Genomic DNA, 21,910 nt, shown 5'->3' with positions numbered 1-21,910 from the left:
CTGACGCAGGGGGTAAAATGCAGAAAGCAGCAATTACATGGAAAACAGATGGAAAATGGCACAATGTGATACTAACTGACCTGAAAGGATCAACTCAGCATTTGGAACTCAGGGCTGTAACAGAAGTGTTTATCAGATTTGCTCATAGCCCAGTGAATATTGTTTGTGATTCTTTGTATGTGGTAGGTGTGGTAGCTCGCATTGAAAGATCATTGCTCAAAGAGGTTCAGGATGCACAACTGATGACTTTGTTCAAGCAACTATGGTTGTTGGTTGAAGAGAGACAACACCGATACTTCATAACACATATCCGTAGTCATCTGACAATTCAAGGCGATTTAGCTGAAGGAAACCGCCGAGCTGATTTTCTTGTATCTCCTGCCTCGGTTCCACCTCCAGTAGATAGGTTTGGGCAAGCAGTATGCTCTCATAGTTTCCTCCATCAGTCTGCTCAGGTCTTACAGCGGCAATTTTCATTGTCCGAAAGTGAAGCCCGAGGTATTGTTATAAGTTGTGCAGATTGTCAGCGCATCTCAGTAGGGCTGGGTGCAGGAGTCAATCCAAGAGGATTAGGAGCCTTGGAATTGTGGCAAATGGACGTCACACATGTCCCTGAATTTGGCAGGCTGAAGTATGTGCATATGTCTATTGATACATATTCTTTCGCCATATGGGCCACTGCTCAGACTGGTGAAACTAGTTCACATGTGCAACGACATTTACGTTCTGCTTTTGCAGCTTTGGGAGTTCCTGCACAGGTCAAGACAGACAACGCACCTGGTTATATCGCCAAAGCTACTGCCACCTTTTTTCAGTTGTGGGGTGTTAAGCACATTACAGGGATACCAAATTCTCCTACTGATCAGGCCTTGGTAGAAAGGATGAATCGAACTCTCAAGCATCAGCTTGACAAACAAAAAGGGGGAACTGACTGTACTACTCCACATGACAGACTAAGCAAAGCATTATATGTCTTGAACTCTTTACGCCTTCCGCAAGGGTTCGACATTCCACCTATGATTCGTCATGGAACAAGCTTAAAAGGACACTTGACAGACCTTAGAGAAAATCAGTGTCAGGTCAAAATACGCAATGGAGTTACTGGTGAATGGGAGGGTCCATTCCAATTAATAACTTGGGGAAAGGGTTATGCTTGTGTCATTACAGACCAAGGATCAAAATGGATTCCTGCGAAATGGATCAAGCCATGGCTGAATAAAGACAACAAAGATTCGACAGATGCAGAAGGACAGGAGGGAGATAAGTTGTGAGAATTGTCTCAAATGTAAACCATGGATTCTTCAGTGTTATAGATGCTCTTAGACCCAGTGGTCTAAAAGCTTATTAGTAAACAGATAAGGTACCTTCCATAGAGAATGCTAATTTGAACAGATAGTAGGAGTACCAAAAGGGTGATATTACAATTAGATAATCTATGCATAGATAAGGTAAAAGTATAAGATATTTCTACCATGGTAACCTAATTTAGCAACTGGTAAGGTTTTAAAAGAGATATTAAGATTAAGCTATAGATCTTTTGAATAGGTTAATATAAGTTTTAAGATATTAATTCAATAATTAGCATATGAATAGGTTAATATAAGTTTTAAGATATTAAGTCAATAATTAGCATATGCTGATGGTATTAAGTACGTTACTCTATAAACTGCGCAGTTATAGATCTTTTAAGAATTTAAGAGAATATATTGTATTACGTTGTCTCACTATTCTAAAATAGTGCGTTGGTAAGGTTGTCATAAGTAGAATTAAGGTTTTATATATGATATGAAGGTTTGAGTATAAGCAGATAGTTGTTTAATCTTATTAAGTAAGGTTTAGCTACATTATATGTAATTGTAATTATGTTGTTAATCACGTGTCCTATGTTGCAGTGTATTTCAAAGACGATTCAGCATGCTGTTTAAGGGGCCTGACTAGTTCAAGAACAAAAAGGGGGAATTGTGAAGGGGTTTCGTTAGAAGGAGATATGTTGTTGAATTAGTCAGGCCCAAAGGAATCTCAAGGCCACTTCAAGAAGCTGAGAACAGAATCTGCTGTGAGAAAGAGGGGCGTTTCTTCATTAACAGGGCCTCAGCATGGCGTGAGTCGTTGGACCTATCATCAGTGGGGCTCCAGCGTGTGGACTGCCCATGATACTCATTTAGCGAATCCATGCTTGGAGCGTGGATTCGTGATTAGAGAATAGTTGCGTATATAAGGAGACATGTTTCTGTAATAAATGGCTTTGGCGTGATTCACATTGAATCTGAGTGCTGAGTCCTTTATCGTTCCAACACAGAAGGGCACCAGCGTGTCCTCTGTTGGCCATGGGTCTGACTTGTGTTCCTGATGGAAGAGGTTTCCTTGGGAAACCTGGTCAGCTCCTCACCAGGGCTCTGCCTTAGGAAAGGGGCTCAGGATCCTCTGAGGGGTGCAAGGAGTTCTCTAGGAGAACAAAAGGGGATTGTTTATTCCTGATGAGTGTACGCTGTGAGCCTTTGGAGAGCCTGCTGGAAGAGGCAGGCGGAACTTCCCCCTTGCAGAGCGGTGTGTGCTGTGTCTTGGCAGATCAGGCTCAGGGCAGCAGGGCCCAGACACCAGAGTGTTTCTTTGGTGCTTCCTTGCTACTCGTTGCTTGCCAGCACACATTGAGATTCAGCCCTCCCTCCCTCTTTACCCAGTCTGCATTTGTCTGCAGTTCTGCCAAGAGAAGGGCCAGAGATAACCCGGCTGCTAAAGAAACGCTGCGAGAGGGGAGACACAGACCCCCCGCCTGGCAGCTGTTGAACTGTAGGGGCACAGGCTGAACCTTCTCTTGAGAGGGTGGAGAACAGGATCAGCACAAGTGCCGATCGGATGGTGGGCAGGAGAAACAGGGGTTCCTTATGTCTCTTCCCTTTCCAAAGAACCCCTGTCCAGCCCCACAGACGTGAAGTGTGGACACAAGTCCTGTTGCAACTCCTGCTCTTAGTCCGGAGTCAACCTTGAGCCCTTTGTCCCTAAGGAAACAATCGTTGCCGTGACAAATCCCCCACTGGTGCAGCTGGTGACAACTCCAGCAGTGACTGGAGCTGGTGCAGGACCAAGCCAATGCACACGGCAGGAACGCCAGGCTCAAGGGCTGCAGTCCCTGCTGCTGCTCTCCAGCCTGCGGCTGATCTGCACGGGTACCGCCAGCTTCACCAGCCTTTTCTTTATCTGCTCTGTAGGAAGATGAAGATGCTGAAGGCATCGACCCTGATGCTGCTACTTGGTCTGTTCTCTTTTGGTGAGTCTCTGCAGATCTCCGACCTGAGGTCGGTCCTTTAGGAGGTATTCGGGGCTCCATCCTGCCCTGTTCCTCTTCCCCCGCTGTGACCAGAGGAGCTCAGCTAAGAGCAGAAAGTCCCCAGCAGAGCTGTGCCCGTCCCTGCTCCAGTGGGACGGGCGTGAGTGAGGAAGGGCTGAGTGGCCTTCCCCAGGAGGGCTGAGCCAGTTCTCTTCAGCCCAGGGAGAGGCTGTGGCTGAGCTCTCCTGCCCCAGGGGCTGAGAATCCTCTGCAGGACAAGGAGCACAGTCCAGGGCAGGGAATGTCCGTCTGTTGCAGAGCCCGTGTTCCATGGCGGCCACTGTCAAAGACAACAAGAGACAACTAAGGCACTTGGGAGAGACACAGAAAGGGGAGCAGGTAGCCCGAGGCATAACCCAGCGTTAGACCAAGTTCTGAGCTCCGGTGTGTGTCTGACAGGTGTTTACCACGTGGGACGACTTGGCGCCTTAACCCTCTGGAGCACTGCAAAAGAGTTAGGAGACCTGAGTGAAACCCTGTCCCTGCCCGTCCAGCTCCGTAAGCTTCAGGAACAACTCTATCATCTGCGCTGGAGCACAAAGGATGTCACTGAGCGGGCTCTACAAGAAGGCGTGAAGCAAGCAAAGCTCCCAGGCTTTACCGGACAGGTAAGGGCACAAGGCAGAAGGATCTGCTCAGGGGTTTTATCCTCCCTCCGGCACGTATCCTGCTCCATTCCCTGTCACAGCCAACAGGCTGGTGCTGCTGGAACAAGTGCTGTCATGGCCACGCTTCCTTTTCCTGTTGCTCCACATTTCCTTATGGGGAAGAGAGAGCGTGAGGGGAATGACAGCTGTCTGAGTCGAACCTTCCTCTGCGCCCAGATCTCAGGTCCTCCTCGAGGGAGGGCTGGAAAGAAAGAATGGTCTCAGCAGTGCAGAGTTAAGCCAGGCCTATCTCATGCCCAGAAGGCTTGTCTGTCCCTGCTGCCTGGCCTGGGGCCTCTCCGCAGGAAAAGCCCCTTCCCGCAGCTCCACCATCAGAGCACTGGAGTGAGCAGCCCCCCTTTCTGATCCCGTCAATCACAGCAGAGCAAACCTGGGAGGCTTCCAGGCAATGTGGGCGTTCCTTCCATCTGAGATGGGCCTTGTCCCCGTTCACCTTGGCCGGCCTTGCAGGGCAGCTGCTTGCCCCGTTCCTTTTCCTTCTAACAGGCGCTCTCGTTTGTGTTCCTTTCCAGGCTGTTCAGGAGATCATTAATCAAGCTTTGGAGAAGTTGGAGGAAATCCACGTCCCGATGGCTGATTATGCCCTGAAATCAGCAGGTGCTGTGACATTGTACAAACAAACCAGTTCCAAAGCGCTTCCTGTCCAGATTGACAAGATGGGCATTGGAACGCGCACATGGGTGGGAGAGAAGAGGCGAGAAGTCAAGGGTCCCCTGGTGCCCTAAAAGTACCCCCACTGACAGAGCCTGTAACAGGCCAGACCCCATGGGCAGAACAGAAAGCCTGAGTCACAGTCTTGCCTCTTTCCATGGCCAAATACAACGGTTGGATGACTCCTTGCTATGTGTTGCAGAGGGGCCGTGCCATCAAGACAAAGGGGAAAGCCACAGGGAAAAGGAGCTGGCACAGTACATGGTCCTAAACCTTTTTGGCTTCCAACCCCAGTGGCATTTGTGATCCTCACATTACCTCCCTCTCACTGGGAGCATCTGTTCCTTTTCTGACTGCCGGCTTGGACTCGTTGAGTAGGCAAGTGTGACGTGCTGCCCACCTGCAGCTTCAGGTCTGTTCCTTGTGCTCATCATCCTTGTACCACGTAGCTGAAATAACCCTGTACTTCACCGACTGAAGTTCAGTCTTCCAAGGTGCACCAGACGCTCCTGTTTTCTCCACCCCTGTCTCTCTGTAGGGCTTCAAGGAAGAACACGAGGAGCAGGGAATGTTCCTGGGACAGTTCACTTTCTTGGCAGCGCTGAATCCCAGTCAGACCTTCCAGCTGAAGGTATGGGGACAAAGAGGGAGGAGAACTGTGGGAGAGGAGGAGAAATGCAGCTGGATGGGGAGAGGCTTCCCTGCCAAAGGGTACAGGCAGCCCTGTCCTTGAGCGTGTGCCGCGCTGGCCTTTCTTCTGCTTTCACTTGCTGGTGGCAGGTGCCTGGACTGCCAGTCTTCTCATTCATTTTGGGTTTAAACTTCAGCGCTTAGAAGCACCACAGTTGAAGCTGGAATCAGCTTGACTGTCTGGACCCCAAGTGCACACAAGTGGCCACATCCCATAGGATGCACGACTGCTGGTCTGCCAGTTAGAGACCAGAAATACTGGGCTTCCTGAGGGTTCTGTTGGTGCAGGCAATGACCAGAGACAGGGAGGCCATTCTAGAGAAGGCTTTCTAGAGAAGGCAACGAAACGTTATACTGACACCAGCCCTGGGTCTTCTGACTGTGGAAGCCTGTGCCACAAAGCAGGCGAAAACTTTCCAGTGTATTTGCTGAGGCATGTGGTAGCTGCTTCTTCCTTTGCTGTTCTCGTGGCCCAATGGGGCAGAGCAGGATAAGAACGTCTTGACCACGACAGGTCAAGAGCCCTCGCAGGGCAGCAGGAAGGAAGCTGTTGAACGAGGCCATCGCTGCAGCACTTCTGTCAGTGCTCACGGGCCAGAGAGGAAAAGGCGACTCATTTCTTCTTGTCATTGCAGAACGAGCTCGCTGGGGTCGTGAATTACATCAGGCTGCAAGTGCTGAGCAACTGGGGCCACCCGGACTACACCTGCCTGTATCAGTTCAGGGTGCACGGTGATCTGCCCAAAGATGGGGGAGAGGTGCCAGTTCCATCTGTCAATAAATTCCATTAATGTTCACCCAGTCGAGTTCCAGTCTGCTTTGCCTGTGATGCTGACTGGACCTCCATGAGCTCACTGGAGCTCCCCAACCTTCTCTCAACCCATCAGCTTATGGGAGACTTCAGGAGTCCACAGCAAGGTTTTCCTAATTAAAAGAAACTGGAAAACTCCGTAACAAATCTGCAGAAAGCCTGACATCCACACACTCGCTGCCTACACAGGAACATCAGCAAGGCCCTGCCTGTGCACTAAAGATTAAATTGATGGACAGGTTTCCTGTGGAAGAAGCAACTAAGGATCATCTGAGTGGAACCATCTGTTGTTACCTGTTTTCACAAGGGGCACGTGCTGCTTCAGCTTCCATCTTTCAGTCTGTTGCTGATAAGAAAATGGAAGTTTGGGTTTTTTTATAAGAAGGAAACCTTCATTGTCTTTTTTTGCCTCCCTGGGCACCTATGGACTTAATAGCCCAGGAACCGTTACAAAGGGATGAGCAAAGCAACCCCAGGACACTTAAGGGATCCCATAACCACACGAGTCTGTCTTTCCTTTTCACCCGAGTTCCCCAGGCCCCAAGGCAGGAGCAGGCAGGGCAGTCGTGCACTCGGGCCACACCAGGGAGGGGAGAGCAGGGCCAGCGCTTGGCACCCAGGGCTGGGAACAGCAATTTGTGCTCTGAGTTGAGGCTTGGTCCATGTGCAAGCCCAGCACGGATCCAGATACCAAACTGAGGGTGTCAGTTCATCCCCGGTGCCACACGCACAGCACCTTCTCCCATTGCCTCCTCCTGATGAGCTGTTTTCCAGCCCCTTCCAGCTGAGCCCAGCTCAGACACCTGCACTCTGGCTCAGGGCTGACTGGGGCTGGTGACCCTCCAGGCAGCAGCAGGAACCGCTCTGCCCCTGGGTGTGGGGCTGTCCCTGGGCTGAGCCCTCGGGCCCAGGGCTGCTGAACTGGGCCATGGTGGGGCCCAGGGGTGCTGAGGTCGACAGGTCCCCCAGGTCCCCCGGTGTGTCCGTGCTGGGAGACACCTGGTCCTGCAGCACCTCTGGTACTGATCCCGAATCTGGTCCATCCTCACCCAGAAGTGCACTTTAGTTTGTTTATTTTCTTAAAACCGAAGATAATTCACAGAATCACAGCAATGGGATGTTTGTGTGCTGGCAGCTGACTGTGCAGCAGAGTAAGCTGCCCAACGACTGTTTTCGGTGAAATTTGGCTAAAAATATTAATTCTCTTGTTTTCTGTTAATTCCATCTTAATTACATTAATTCAAACCATTTATTGCAAAATAATCCTACGCTTTTCAGTTCAAACACAACAGGTAAGCATTACCATAGTTTTCCGTTTGGGTCGAAAATCCTCTGTTTGTGTCAAGCTGATGCTTTGGTTTGGAGCATTTCCCACCATATGGCTCAGGTGCTGCTGAAAGGAAAATTGGCAACAGTGGTAATGGTGGCTGCTATGACAAAATTAAGAATGTTTTCTCTGTGACCTCTGTACCAATGTGTCCACATTTAGCCACAGCAAACATTAAAAGAAAACAAAGAGACAAACAAACCCAACCCAAACACACACAAGTATTAATGCCAAGATGCGGCAGTGATGCTGAGATTCATCGAACTTAACTGCATTCACGGTAACACCGCAGATAATCTCTCTTAAGGAGGTTCCCTTATTGAAAATTCGAGATAGGGAGGCATCCCAAGCTGCAGATTCAGCTCAGCTTAAGCGAGATGACTGAAACTGGTAAGATGGAATAACTTTCTTCACTTATGATTATCGAAATTATTTACCGCTAAATTTCTGCATTAAGTGACAGATTGGAGAGTTAAAAACAAAGTGAAAGATGTAAAATTATGGTCACATCTGGAACAGATTTCCAAAAAGAAAGGTACAGGACTTTGAATCCCACCTGTAGGCTCTTGTCAAGTTTCTGACATAGTACATCCCATCAAGAGGACAGCAGAGAGACGGAAAAAAGATGAATTAAAATATCGCATTGGATGAATGGAAAGAGAATGAATTCAGTCCCCTGTCCAACATAATACAATAATAATAATAATAAAAGTAACAAGAATTGACATTAAATAGATATCAGAATTTTGGATAAGACCAAACTCCATGATTTTCCAAGATAATAAAATAATACTAAATATTGAAAATAATCTATCACAATCAAACCCACCTGTAGATCTATTGAACTTTGGTTCTGGGGTGATATTCACAGTGCGGTAGAAAACATATGTTGATCTGCGAGGTTCCAAAGAATCAGAATCAGTCTTTCTGCCAGCGGCTCTCACATAAGGAACAGAAGAAGTAGTTTCCTCATCCTTATTTTTACGCCTTTGTTGGTAACTTGGTTTTACGTTGGGATCCGAAGAGTGAATTCCTAAAAGTGAAAAAGCAAACAGAGATGCAGAAATGTTGTGCTGTTACTCAGAATTTGACATATTACAGGGTCCTAGAGGCTGAAAACAAGATTGACCAAAAAAAAAGGATTTTTTTTTGTGGACAGCCCAATTCAAATCTACTCAGTTATTTAATTTACAATAAGGTGTTCAGCAATGAGAAGCTGATGCCAAAGTACATTACCTCCATTGTCAAAGGATCGCCAGTTTCTGCTGGGCGTACGCTCCGCTGGAACTCTCCTTCCTGAGCTCTCTCCTTTCTCTGTGCTGTTCAGCGGTGCAGCAGTGTCACCATCCCCTGGAAAGGCAACAGCAAGAATGTGGGCCTTGCTGGTGTGCGAGCACAGGAACGGCACTGCCCTTCTCTTCCTCCCGCCTCTGCGAGACAGCGATACCTAAAATGTCCTTTAACCTCTCGTTGTATGTTCTTCTTTCTCTTTTGTTAGCTGTTTGGATCCTGTCTCGTGTAACTTGAGCACCTGACGTATAACTCTGATGATCTCTAAGAAAACTGCATAACAGGTTAAAGACGACTGTGGCTTCAAAGGAAAGAACCAGCCACACATTACCTGCTCTAGCTTCTTACTTTTCATTAATGGTATTTATGAATCCTATCTGATCAAATTGATGTACCGCACAGGGGGTGTGTGCACCTCGGGAGCATCCATGCTTGAGCCCAGGAAGACTGGTGGACTCCGAAGGAGACCTTTGGGCTGAACTAGGAATGATTCTTTTGTCTGTGGCATTTAGACACATGCTGGGTACGGGCAGCACTTGTGAACATCACAAAGTGTTACGAACGACAAGGCTAAAGCTGTAACGGCACTGGTTGCATAGGTAAGCCCACCTCCAACCGCAAACAGAACTTCAAGAGGCAAGTGTCAGTATAAAGTACCCACAGGGCTCCTCACCTGGCCCCTACCACTCTGCAGGAAGATGTGGCTTTGCCTCTTCTTCCTTTTTCCTGCTCACATAATGACCACTTTTGCTTCCTCTCAGTTCAGGCCAGAATGCACGGAAGTTCTGGACTTCTGCTTCAGTTTATGGGGTGCTATGAAGCCAAAACAAACCATCACAATCAGAACACCAGTGAGATCCCAGTTGTAGAAAAACACGACGCAAAGCAAGGTCATTCCTTCACCCCTTGCTGGGAGGAGAGATGTTGAACAGGAAGGATTTCCTAAAGGAAACGGAAATTCTACCACAGAACTACACCTACCAATGGAGTAAAATGGGAAGAGAAAGGTGGACTATTCTGAGGTTTACTAAATATTTCTAAAGAATGCATCACATTAAAAATACTGTAGAAAGAGGGGATTGATATATTTGTGCAGAACATTGTGTTCGTTCCTCTTTCTAGGGAAATAAATTAATTTCTGCTATGAAGATGACTGAATTATTGGTCATGAATCTACTATCTGACTAATCATAAAGCTTAATAAAGCTTTACATTTCTGACTGTGGACACTGCTGCGCTCTACTTATGAAAATTATGCTGGATTGAATTTAGTCTTGACCATATTTGGGCCTAAATGACTTCACATGAACCTGCAGGGACAAATAAGAAAGTAGCACCATACAGACAGGCACATCTGAGGTGTTTTAAGAATTCTGTTTCAGCAGAAGCCCACCTGTAGATCCCTTGAACTTTGGTTCTTGGGTGACGTCCACCCTGCGGTAGAAAACAGACGCTGGTCTGCGAGGTTCTGAAGAATCGCAATATGTTTTTCTTCCTGCTGCTCTCCCGCGAGGAACAGAAGCAGCAGTTTCATCGTCCTGCCTGCGACTCCTTGGGTGGTAACTCGGTTTTCCTTTGGCGTCTGAAGTGTTAAATCCTAAAAATGAAAAAGCAAACTTTATAATGCTGTGCAGTTACTCCATTTTGACACATTGCAGGAGCCTGGAGGCTGGAAGGTAAGATTAAAACAGTATGTTCTTTATGGAGAGTCCTATCCAAACGTGGATTGTCCATATTTGACACTAAGAACAGAATTTAGCTGGGTCGTGCTAGATCATCTAACAGTTCAGTAAAGGAAAACAAATAAGCCAACTGTTTTCTCAAAATACGTTTTCCTGGTGCTGTGTTAGGTGAATTTCTTGGCTCCTCAGAAATGCATTTATTCTTCTTTATTTCTTTGGAGTGATGCTTATTTACCAGCTCACTGTGGTTTGTTTCTGAGGGATTAAAATAACACACATTCACTTTCTTAAAAAAACACACACAATTTTCTTCTCCAAATACTTGATGGTGATTTGAAAACCTCATCTCCCACTCCATACACGGGTCTTCTTGGGCAGAACATGCTTTTACGTGTTAATTATTCTGAGAGTATCATTCCTCAAAAGGAAAGCAAAAGTGGCTGTGTTTCCTCTGGCACAGGAAATTGTGACAAAACTCCGGAGTTGACTCTACAGACAAAGACCAACAGCACTTTGAACTCGTACAAGTACTTTGGCTGGTGCTGGCTCAGGACACTTCTCACGATGAATTAGAACATGTTCATGAATACTGTATCTAGGCTTTACAGGTAAAGATGACAAACATTGGCTTTAATCCACACAGACATTTGTAAGAACTGAGAGTGAAAAGCTGGATGTAATTTGTGTGTGTGTCCCAGGGGGAATAAACCCTTTTCCAAAGTCACAGTGGGAGCCCAATGGATACAGACTCCAAAGCCCAGGCTGACAACTTCTGAGCCTGAGCTGCCTGTTGTTACAAGAGAACCCAGCAGCAAAACCACAGCCCTGAATATGTTCCTCTCTGCCGGTGCTTATTTCTCACCCCTTGCACACAGGGGATGCTTTGCCTCTGTCTCAGTTGTGTCAGTTCAGCTATGGGTTGTCCTGCACACCCGACAACTAAAACACCGTGGCGTGAAAAAGTAACTTCGGCTTACAAAAGGATTTATTCAGTCCTAAGGCACTTCAGTGATATAATTCACAGCATGGGCCCACACATCATTTCAGCAGCTGAACGGGCATTGCTGATACGGTGACAACAGCGTTGCAGAAATACCAATGAATGGCGGGAGATTCAAACTTCGCAGAATAGATTCACCTCCGATGTCGATGTACTTGGTGACTAAGGGTATTGTACTATAGACAAATCTGTTTCTTACTCCACAGAACCATTTATTTCCCAAAACTAAACAGGAAAACATAAATTGCAATGAGCATAGAGGATTTTTTTTCTAGTATAACCCTAAAACCAGTACAATCTCTCCTGGGAACACGCTCTGTTGGTGTCTCCTTTCCCCGCTCTCGCCTTCTCTTTTTGTATTCCTAAATGTTGCAGGAATGGTATTACCATCACCTGGAGAGGCAACAGAAAGAAGGTGTGAGCTGCTGGTGTGCAAGCACAGGGAATGGCACTGCCATTCTCTTCCTCCCGCCTCTGGGAGATAGCGATTAGTTTAGTGCAATGTCCTTTAACCTCTCCTCTTATATTCTTCTTTATATTCTCTTGGATGTTTGGATCCTGTCTGCTGTAACTGATGTACAACTCTCATGGTCTCTAAGACAATTCTAGAATACACAGGTTAAAGAAAAGCTACGGCTCCAAAGTAAAGAACGAGCTACAAATAACCTGCTCATTCTTTAGCTCCCCACTTTTCATGAATGATATTTACGAATCCTATCTGATCCAATTTATGGAATGGTTGTGTATCTCCAGAGAGTACACGCAGGTTTTACAGCCCATTTCTACCTTTTGCATACACAATCAACACAGGTAGTCACCGTGCCTGAGACACTATGCATGCATATATATGTGGGGAAAAAGAAATGGTAAACATTCATGGTAAATATTGTCTGAGAAGATGAATATTACTTGCCTTTCTGTAAGTCTCGCTCCATAGCTTCCAAGAGTAATATTTCCTTTTCCTGAGCTGAAGACACAGTTTCTGCTGATCGGTGTTTGTGAGGAAACTGGATCCTGTAATACTCTCCTAAACACAGCGAAGAAGGAAAATAATAAAATAAAATAAAATAAATAAAATAAAATAAAATAAAATAAATTTAAAAATTTTTTAAAAAGAACAATTAAAAGGCACAGTATATTGTCTTCATTGCTATTTAGGAAAGACTGACTGATTTCATATTTACCAGTTTTATAGCATATTTCCTTTATGGTTCTTTCCTCTTCCATTTCTGCAGCAGTCTTAGGCACCCAATTAGAAACATCTGTAGGAAATGGTTTTAAAGATTACTGGGTATCTGTACAAAGACCTTCAACAATTCCTAGTAATCATGTACCATCATCAATTTCATTTTGGTCACAGTGGGTTTTTTCTCAATGTCAGCTCTGCTTCTGGACGGAACAAGGATTCCTTAATATCAGGTATTTCCAGGAGCAATGGAAGGGCAGGTACAACACATAGGAAGAAGCTAATGTTTGTGGATTTGAAACTATTCAAAACCATCCTCAGTGCTCACGTTCAACATAATCCTTCATTGACAAGCAAAAGGAAATCTTCTGACTAAACATGTCACCAGGGAGCGCTTGTCACAAAACCTCTGCCCATGGTTCCTATCCTGGAACATCTGCTGGCAGAGATGGTGAAGTGAGGGCTCCTCATCTGTCTCAGTTAAGGCTGCTGAGATCAGCAAAGCCCTGGTTTTTATTTGGTTTGAATTCATGGAGCTCACTTCTACTGACCCCGGCTCAGGAAGCACTAACAGGGGGTCATCCCCACTCTCTGGGAATGTGCAATTCATTATTCCCCAGGAACCCCTCATCTCTAAGAGAGACACAGTCAACCGTTTGACTACTTTTAAAAAGCACAAAACCAAAACAAATATATGTATAAAAATGCATAGACATTTCATTAATCTAGTAAATTGTGTCCCCAAATTTAGAAAAAGTTTGAAGAGTATTTGATGGCCATCTGAACTGCGGATCACATCCTAGGAGTTGTGGATCACACTTTAAACTTCATTTAATACAAAAGAGGTATGAGGATGATAACGCTATTGAAATATACAGGTAGGCATTTCACAGGAGTTAGAATGATGCCTCACGTCTGGTGACCACCACTTCCAACATTTTGGGATCAGCAGGAAACTATTTTCAAAACTTGTCAACAACTCTTTTCTAAATAGGTCGTGGTTATTATAACAAATCAGTTGTGAAGTGTAGAAAAGACCCTATTCTACTTCTTTGTAGAAGAAAATATAATCTGTTTACAGTTCTCTTTGTCGTCATCCCCTTCATCGTCCTCCTCATCTTCAGCATTGTTGAGGCTGATAATGAGTGGAGCCTGAACTGGTAGGAAAATATTCTCCTGATTTCTGAGTGGCTCTTGCAGATGTGCTGGGTGCAGAGTCCTTTCTTGGCCACCCTCTTGCAATGGCACATCTGCAGAAAAGAACATGATTTTGTTAGAAGGCAACTAGAATATCAAACCCAGGTCAGACATGCAGGTACACTTTTGAACTCTTTATCATATTGAGGGGATCATCAAATAAGCAGATTATGACGTTTGGGAAAAACTATTCTGCCAAGCTTGGCAAAAGAGCACCTTACAACAACAGAAAGAATGAAAAAGCGCGAGTACTAACTCCTCTGAAAGAGCAGATAAAGCACTGCGGTGTATCATACTAAACCTATTTCAGTGACAGTCCTGTGGGTCAGATTTGTTGTATCTCACGCAAGAAAATGTAAGATCCAGCAGTTTAACTTGACAGTTCACTGTGCCACTGCCCAGAACAGCACATTATCAGCTCCGAACAGTGTAAGTCAACTCCACCTTAAATGGGTTTAGCAGGATTTCTAAGTATTAAAAAGGACAAATGCAGTTAAAATGTTTACAATGCTATTCTGGGACACATGGACTTTGAATGTATGCATTTTTTCAGTAAAAAGAGAAAGGTTTGGATCTATTTTCTCGTTCTGATTGTTGGACATGGCTCTTCTAGAGGTTGGCCATGTCCTTTGTGCCTCCAGGGCGTCTTCTCTGACTCACAGCACAACCAAGATGTGCCTACGTTGGCTTTAGGAGAGCACCAGCTGCCAGGGGTCGCTGCTGTTGATGTGGGAAGTGCAAAGAGAGCAGCACTCCTGGAAGCCAAGAGCTCCTCTTAGAGAGGAATGAGAAAACAAACAAGCAAAAAACAAACAAACAATTTATAATGGTGTTTTTTTATTTTCCAAAAATAATTTTAGTTTCAGATATTATTTAACCTTGCAAATGATTTCTGCAACATTTCTACTCTGTGGATCCTAGCAATCTAAATCATCACTTGTGACATCGTCTTTCCTGCAACACGAAGATCCATAACACGACAGCTAAAAAAGTCACGTGGCAACACTACTCAAACACCAATACAATTCCTTCCTTTGCTCTGAACTCACTGTGGTAGCAGATCCTACGCCACTGATTTACCATGGTACATTTTGAACCTTCGTAGAGATTACTAAGCACTGCAAGGACATTCTTGTGCATGTGCTTACTCTGATGAACAAATAGTGGAGATAATATTTTTTACTCACTGTTGTTAGGTGGCAGGAAAAGCCCGTTTATATTTCGAGGGTTGCTGTGATGGAGGCACAGTTGATTCTCGCACAGCCTGAGGGTTGCTTTTCCCAGAAACACGGGATGTGGCTGTACTTCTGCTGCAGGAGAAAAGAGTTGTCATCGATTGTAAGCAGAACAATAAACATGGACTAAATGGAGCAGTACGCGGTCTGCTGCTGGGACCATATCACCAAGGTTTTGTGGGACCATGTTCCGATATTTTAGAACTCTTAAAGTTATCTTAAGAGTTATCATAAGCTCCACATAACTCTAAAGTTATCCTGAATGAGGTCAGTTGAGCTTTCGTGATGTCAAACTGTTACCAGATGAGGAGCGAAGCCGTTTGCTTATTGTACTGCAGACTTTCCGTGAGATGGTGGGAAGAAAGTTACTGAACTGACATGTGGTTGAGTTTCCTTTCCTGCACAACAGGATAATCAGGTCAATCCCAAATGAGATGAGCTGTACAGGTGCAAATCCTGCACTGGACTCTCTTGCCATTAATGGACATGGGTCCTTGGGAAATAAGGAGCAGGACATCAAACCCAGAAAGATGTCCAGCAAAAACCGAAAAACGACAAGTTTGGGAATTGGTGTTGTGAGACTGCTGTCATTTCACTGCTCACACCATCTCCCAGCTCTCTGTGCATTGGACGGTAAGTTTCACCCAGATTCAGACATTAACAGCTGGGTTTAAAAGCAGCATCTCCAAACCACGCCATGTTTGGGCTGCAGTCAGTACAACTGGGCCATCCCCTGGGACACACTGAGGTCTGGAGCCAAAGCCGAGCTCCCGGGTATTAATGCCAAAACCCCCATTGTCGAAACGGATGCGGTAAGGGAGAGCCCAACACCCAACCCTGGATTTTCAACAGGTGGAATTTAAATCCAGGGCAAACACACGTTGCAGGACTTTCTTCTCAATAACTTATTTTGCAGTACTTCAGGAAGGAACTAAAAGCAGAAATTATAAACGTGGCCTACGTATTCAAAATCAGTATAATCCTGATTCAATACGAAAGATGAGCGATCGTCACCCATGACTTTGATGTGTTCCCTGAGTACCCGAGCGCGGTTCACATGAGAAATTCCCACGGTTCAGATGATCATTACCTCTTCTCACCACTTCCAAAAACCCGATATTTCATCTACAGATGTGGCCATGACCCAGAGAGACATATCAGCTTCTACGTTTACATAACAGACCTCCCTGTCAACACAGCTGTTTCAAGAAATCAAGCATCCAAAGCACTCTAAGATCTACAGCATTTACCTGTGCATTTGGGGAGCACTGGAAGTGGCAGTTTTTCCCAGCTTGGCTCATTTTCACGGCTCCAAACGCCAGCAGAAGGCACCAGCACAAAGCAGCTGGTGCCTCCTGCAGCCGGCCAACTCAACAGAGGCGGTTGCGGCCAGTATAGAATGTTATGTTTCGAAAGTTCCAACTGCTCCTCCAGCTCCTGATGTCACCATCATGGTGCCAGGAGACACGTCCAGCTTGGACATCTTCCTTCATCTCCATTGCTTCAGTGTAAATTACAGAAAATCGGGCTATTTCGGAGTCTCCCATCCCAGTGTTTCTTTAATGAAAAATGGAACATAGCCATTTGCCGGGGCTTAAATAATACCCAGCCCCTTGCTGAAGGAGCTGTGGCCTGAGAAACAAACCTTTGGTAATGCAAAGACAAACCATATTGACCATTTTTTAAGCAAAACCCTTCTGCTCAACATTTTTCTTACTGTAGCTCTTTGCATGGAGGGGTATTGGGAAGGTGGTTTAAGATTTAGGCCTTATTTCTCATTACTCCACTCAGATTTGATTGGTACTGAATTAATTCCCACTAGCGGAGTCTGTTTTGCCTGTGACAGTAATGGGTGAGTGATGTCTCCCTGTCCTTATCTCGACCCGTGGGTGCTTTGTTTCTCTTCTCTCTCCTGCTCAGCTGAGGGGGCAGTGACAGAGCAGCTTTGGTGGGCACCTGCTGTCCAGCCAGGGTCAGCCCAGCACCGCTTCCAAGGTTTATCCCGAGGTGCAGAGCCCGGGAACCACCCAGAGCCCCCTGTGCTGACGGGGGCAAAACCGACACAGCGAGTTCCCCACGGCCCGGGGCACGGGCATCCCTGCCCCAGCCGGGCGTGCGGCACCGGGCAAGCAGAAAACCGCCCGAGGAACGGCTGCCGGGCCAACGGCACCGACGGCACCGCCAGGGCGCGCTGCCTCAGCCCGGAGCCGAAAACACAGCGGAGCCGCTCTGGAGAGAGAACGGCGCCTGGAGCCCGGGAGCTGCCCCAGGCCCGCGGCAGGGCTGGGCGCCTCCGGGAGGGGAGGCCCCCGCCTCACTGGCGGCTGCTGGGGAGGTGCCCCGAGGCCACGGCGCCCGCCCTGCCCTGCCCTGCCCTGTCCCGCCCTGCCCTGCCCTGTCCTGCCCTGTCCTGCCCTGCCCCGCCCTGCCCTGTCCCGCCCTCCCCAGCGCCCGGGTGCGTCGCGGGGCTCCTGGCGGGCGGGCGGTCCCGTTCTCCATTTCCCGTGGCGCAGCGCGGGGCGGTGCAGCCGCAGTTCCGCCCGGCGCTGGTCCGGCGTTGGGAGCGGGCGGGCCCAGGGTCATTGAGTCCATTAACCCAACCCCAAGACTAAAACGTCCCCAAGAACCTCGTCTGTTCACCCCTCTAGGGATGGCGACTCCAGCACTGCCCTGGGCAGCCTGTTCCAATGCCCCACAGCCCTTTGGGGAAGAAATTACTCCAAATTTCCAACCTCAACCTCCTTCTCCAGCCTCTTTCCCAGCTCCGTTCCCTCCTCTCAACTCACTCCAGGTCCTCAAGGATTTTCTTGGTGTGAGGTGATCATAACACCTGGGGCCACATTTTGATCCCTGAGGTGATTCTCGTGCCCCTGGGGCTTCCATTTTGTGTTTCACAGTGATTTTGGTGCCATTTTGGGCCCTGGGGTTATTCTGACACCATTTTGGGCCCTGAGGTTGTTCTGGTACCATTTTGAACCCTGAGGTGATTCTGGGGCCATTTTGAGCCCTGAGGTGATTCCGGGGCCACCATTTGGATCCCTGAGCTCAGCCCAGGGCTGGTCCTCACCAAGCGCTCTCCAGTCCTCCACATTTGCTGCGTCTGCACCAGTTGCTGGAGCCATTCCCACCCGAGCAGCTCCACTATGGCCAGGACAGTGTCCCAAGCGGCCTGAAAACAACATAAATATGGAAGATGTCACCAGGGGCTGGGGAAGGGGACGTGGCTCGGACTGAATATCGGGGGCTTTTTGAGCACATTTGGGGCTGTCTAGGGCGTATCTGGGGCTCCTTTGGACACACCTGTGCCTCTCTTGGGCATATCTTGGTCTTTTAGAGGCATATCTGTGGTGTTTTGGGGCACATGTCAGGCTTTCTTGGGAATATCTAGGTTTTTAGGGGCATATCTGGGCCTCTCTTTGGCACATCTATGTCTCTCTTGGGTATATCTGGGGATGTTTTTGGCATATTTGGGGCTCTTCTAGCACATCTGGAGCTTTCTATGGCACATCTGGGGCTCTTTCAGGCACATCTGGGACTCTTAGGGGCACAGCTATAACTCTTCTTGAAACATCGGATCCTCTTGGGGGCACATCTGGGGCCCTTTTTACACATCTGGGGATTTCTGTTTGGCTTATCGGGTCCTTTTTTTGGCATTTCTGGGCCTCCCTTGGGCACATCTGGGGCTCTTGTTTTGTACATCTGGGGATCCTTTCGGCACACCTGGGGTTCTCTTGGCCACGGACTTTCAGGCTAGGGCTTGAGACTACAAACACCATCTCGCAACACCTTTCTCGGCGTCCACGCAAAGCCACACCTTGGCCACGGCGTCTGCTGAGTCGCTCATCCGCAGGAACAGTGGGAGCAGCACCCGGTGCGCGTATCTCCTCATCCTCCACTGGCCGTACCACGGCACGGAGCCCAGCAGCTCGGTGAAGAAACGGATGGAGAGCTCTCGCAGCTGCCTGGAGTCCTGGCAATAAACGTTTGAAAGGTCAGATTTCAAAAAAAATTACAGCTCCAGGGGTCAGGTTTCGAAGCAGGGGAGTTGTCCCAGCAAAGGGATCCTGCAAAGGGGAAAGGGACCTGGGGGTCCTGGGGACAGCAGGATGATAATGAAAAAAGGGTTTAGTTCAAACACTATCCTTGGGGAACATACATATATATAAAATATAAAATATAAAATAATATAAAATATAACATATAAAATATAACATATAAAATATAAAATATATACAGTCATAGCACCCTGAGAATGTCCGATCTCGTCTGATCTCAGAAGCTAAGCAGGGTTGGGCCCGGTTAGTGCCTGGATGGGTGACCACCTGGGAATAGCGGGTACTGTGGGCTGAGCCAGCACTGGGTACTTGTGGGCAGGAAGCCAGTGGTACCTGGGGGGATTAGGAGGGAGGTGGTCAGTAGGTCAGAGAGGTTCTTCTGCCGCCGAGGACCTGCAGTTTTCTTGCCTGTAGGAAGAAAATTTGGTGCTTTTTCTTGGTGAAATGGGCAAAGAGCGCCATGGCCATAAAAAATGCTGGTCGCTGAGCATCAGCTTCGTGGCACAGGAGTCTCTGTGGGAGTCTCTGCTCACCATGTCAGGTCTTTCTGACAACATGATGAGGCTGTTGAGCAACAGACAAGCCATGTTCGGGTGCCCCTTACAGTAACTCCTGACACTGTCCTCATCCTCAGAATCCTCTGACCAAAACTCATGGCGCCCCATTGACTGAAACAAAAGCAGCAGTGAGATAATGGTGGAGTGATCTCCCCAAAGGTGATCAACCCAGGTGGGTTTTTGGTAACTCACGTCCAAGGAGTGGGTGCAGGCTCGGTCGGCGGCCAAGCGGATCAGCTTGTACAACGGTTTGGTTTGCAGTTTGCTGAGTAAAAGGTTTGCGATCTTCTCCAGGGTCTGGGGCATGGACAATATCACCCCCCACATGGCCATGCTGGTGCTGCAGGGCAGAGCGCTCCGTCAGCAGGGCAGCCACGGCGGTTGTGCCAGCGACCATCGAATTGTCAGATTGTAGAATCGATTTAGTTGGAAAAGACCATCAAGGTCATCAAGTGCAACCGTTAACCCAACCCCAGCACTAAAATGTCCCCAAGAAGCTCCTCTGTTCACCCCTCCAGGGATGGCAACTCCAGCACTGCCCTGGGCAGCCTGTTCCAATGCCCCACAGCCCTTTGGGGAAGAAATTACCCCAAATTTGGGCCCTGAACACGATGGAACCCTCTTGGTTCCCACCCGAGCTGGGTTTGGTGCCCATGACCCCACGGAACAGACACCGGTGCTGTCCGGAGTGGCCACGGAGCAGACGGAGCCCAAAGCCATGGACTCCATGAGCTCAACGGCTGTTGTGACATTTCACAGGGGTGGTCCATGGGCCGAGGAAATGGGGGGAGAATCAGAATAAACATGAGAAAACTCATGTGTTGAGATTAAAATCAGTTTAATAAGTGAAATTAAACAATTAGAATAATTATAAATTGTAATGAAAAGGCAAATAGAGAAATAAAACCCGAGGAAGACAAGTGACGCAGATGAAAACAATTGCTCCCCACCAACCTCCCTCCTCAGTGGAAAAAGGTACAAGAGGGCTACAGGGGCGGCTTCCATGAGAAGGTAAATTTCACCCAGATTCAGACATTAACAGCTGGGTCTAAAAGCAGCATCTCCAAACTGCGCCACGTTTGGGCTGCAGTCAGTACAACTGGGCCATCCCCTGGGACACACTGGGGTCTGGAGCCAAAGCCGAGCTCCCGGGTATTAATGCCAAAACCCCCATTGTCGAAACGGATGCGGTAAGGGAGAGCCCAACACCCAACCCTGGATTTTCAACAGGTGGAATTTAAATCCAGGGCAAACACACGTTGCAGGACTTTCTTCTCAATAACTTATTTTGCAGTACTTCAGGAAGGAACTAAAAGCAGAAATTATAAACGTGGCCTACGTATTCAAAATCAGTATAATCCTGATTCAATACGAAAGATGAGTGATCGTCACCCATGACTTTGATGTGTTCCCTGAGTACCCGAGCGCAGTTCACATGAGAAATTCCCATGGTTCAGATGATCATTACCTCTTCTCACCACTTCCAAAAACCCGATATTTCATCTACAGATGTGGCCATGACCCAGAGAGACATTTCAGCTTCTACGTTTACCTAACAGACCTCCCTGTCAACACAGCTGTATCAAGAAATCAAGCATCCAAAGCGCTCTAAGATCTACAGCATTTACCTGTGCATTTGGGGAGCACTGGAAGTGGCAGTTTTTCCCAGCTTGGCTCATTTTTGTGGCTCCAAATGCCAGCAGAAGGCACCAGCACGAAGCAGCTGGTGCCTCCTGCAGCCGGCCAACTCAACAGAGGCGGTTGCGGCCAGTATAGAATGTTATGTTTCGAAAGTTCCAACTGCTCCTCCAGCTCCTGATGTCACCATCATGGTGCCAGGAGACACGTCCAGCTTGGACATCTTCCTTCATCTCCATTGCTTCAGTGTGAATTACAGAAAATTGGGCTTCTTCAGACTCTCCCATCCCAGTGTTTCTTTAATGAAAAATGGAACATAGCCATTTGTCCGGGCTTAAATAATACCCAGCCCCTTGCTGAAGGAGCTGTGGCCTGAGGAACAAACCTTTGATAATGCAAAGACAAACCATATTGACCATTTTTTAAGCAAAACCCTTCTGCCCAACATTTTCCTCACTGTAGCTCTTTGGATGGAGGGGTGTTGGGAAGGTGGTTTAAGATTTAGGTCTTATTTCTCATTACTCCACTCAGATTTGATTGGTAATGAATTAATTCCCACTAGCGGAGTCTGTATTGCCTGTGACAGTAATGGGTG

General features: G+C 47.4%; 1 protein-coding gene and 1 pseudogene across 1 annotated transcript; one reads left to right on the top strand and one right to left on the bottom strand.

The window, feature by feature from the left end:
• Positions 1–7,422: 7,422 nt before the first annotated feature.
• LOC139828680 (uncharacterized protein C12orf50 homolog) lies at positions 7,423–15,202 on the bottom strand. The gene is given in 9 exon segments (XM_071812826.1): positions 7,423–7,541; positions 8,305–8,508; positions 8,712–8,783; positions 11,793–11,840; positions 12,361–12,474; positions 12,632–12,709; positions 13,713–13,883; positions 15,018–15,071; positions 15,074–15,202. Coding segments are annotated over 9 exon segments (975 nt in total). The 5' UTR covers positions 15,189–15,202.
• Positions 15,203–19,293: 4,091 nt separating this feature from the next.
• Positions 19,294–19,412, top strand: LOC136105515 (5S ribosomal RNA; annotated as a pseudogene).
• The last annotated feature ends 2,498 nt before the right edge of the window (positions 19,413–21,910 follow it).

This window comes from Patagioenas fasciata, chromosome 9, assembly GCF_037038585.1.
Source record: "Patagioenas fasciata isolate bPatFas1 chromosome 9, bPatFas1.hap1, whole genome shotgun sequence".
Classification (NCBI taxonomy): domain Eukaryota; kingdom Metazoa; phylum Chordata; class Aves; order Columbiformes; family Columbidae; genus Patagioenas; species Patagioenas fasciata.
Note: the sequence above shows the minus strand (reverse complement) of the source record. Positions and strands in the feature narration are given on the sequence as shown.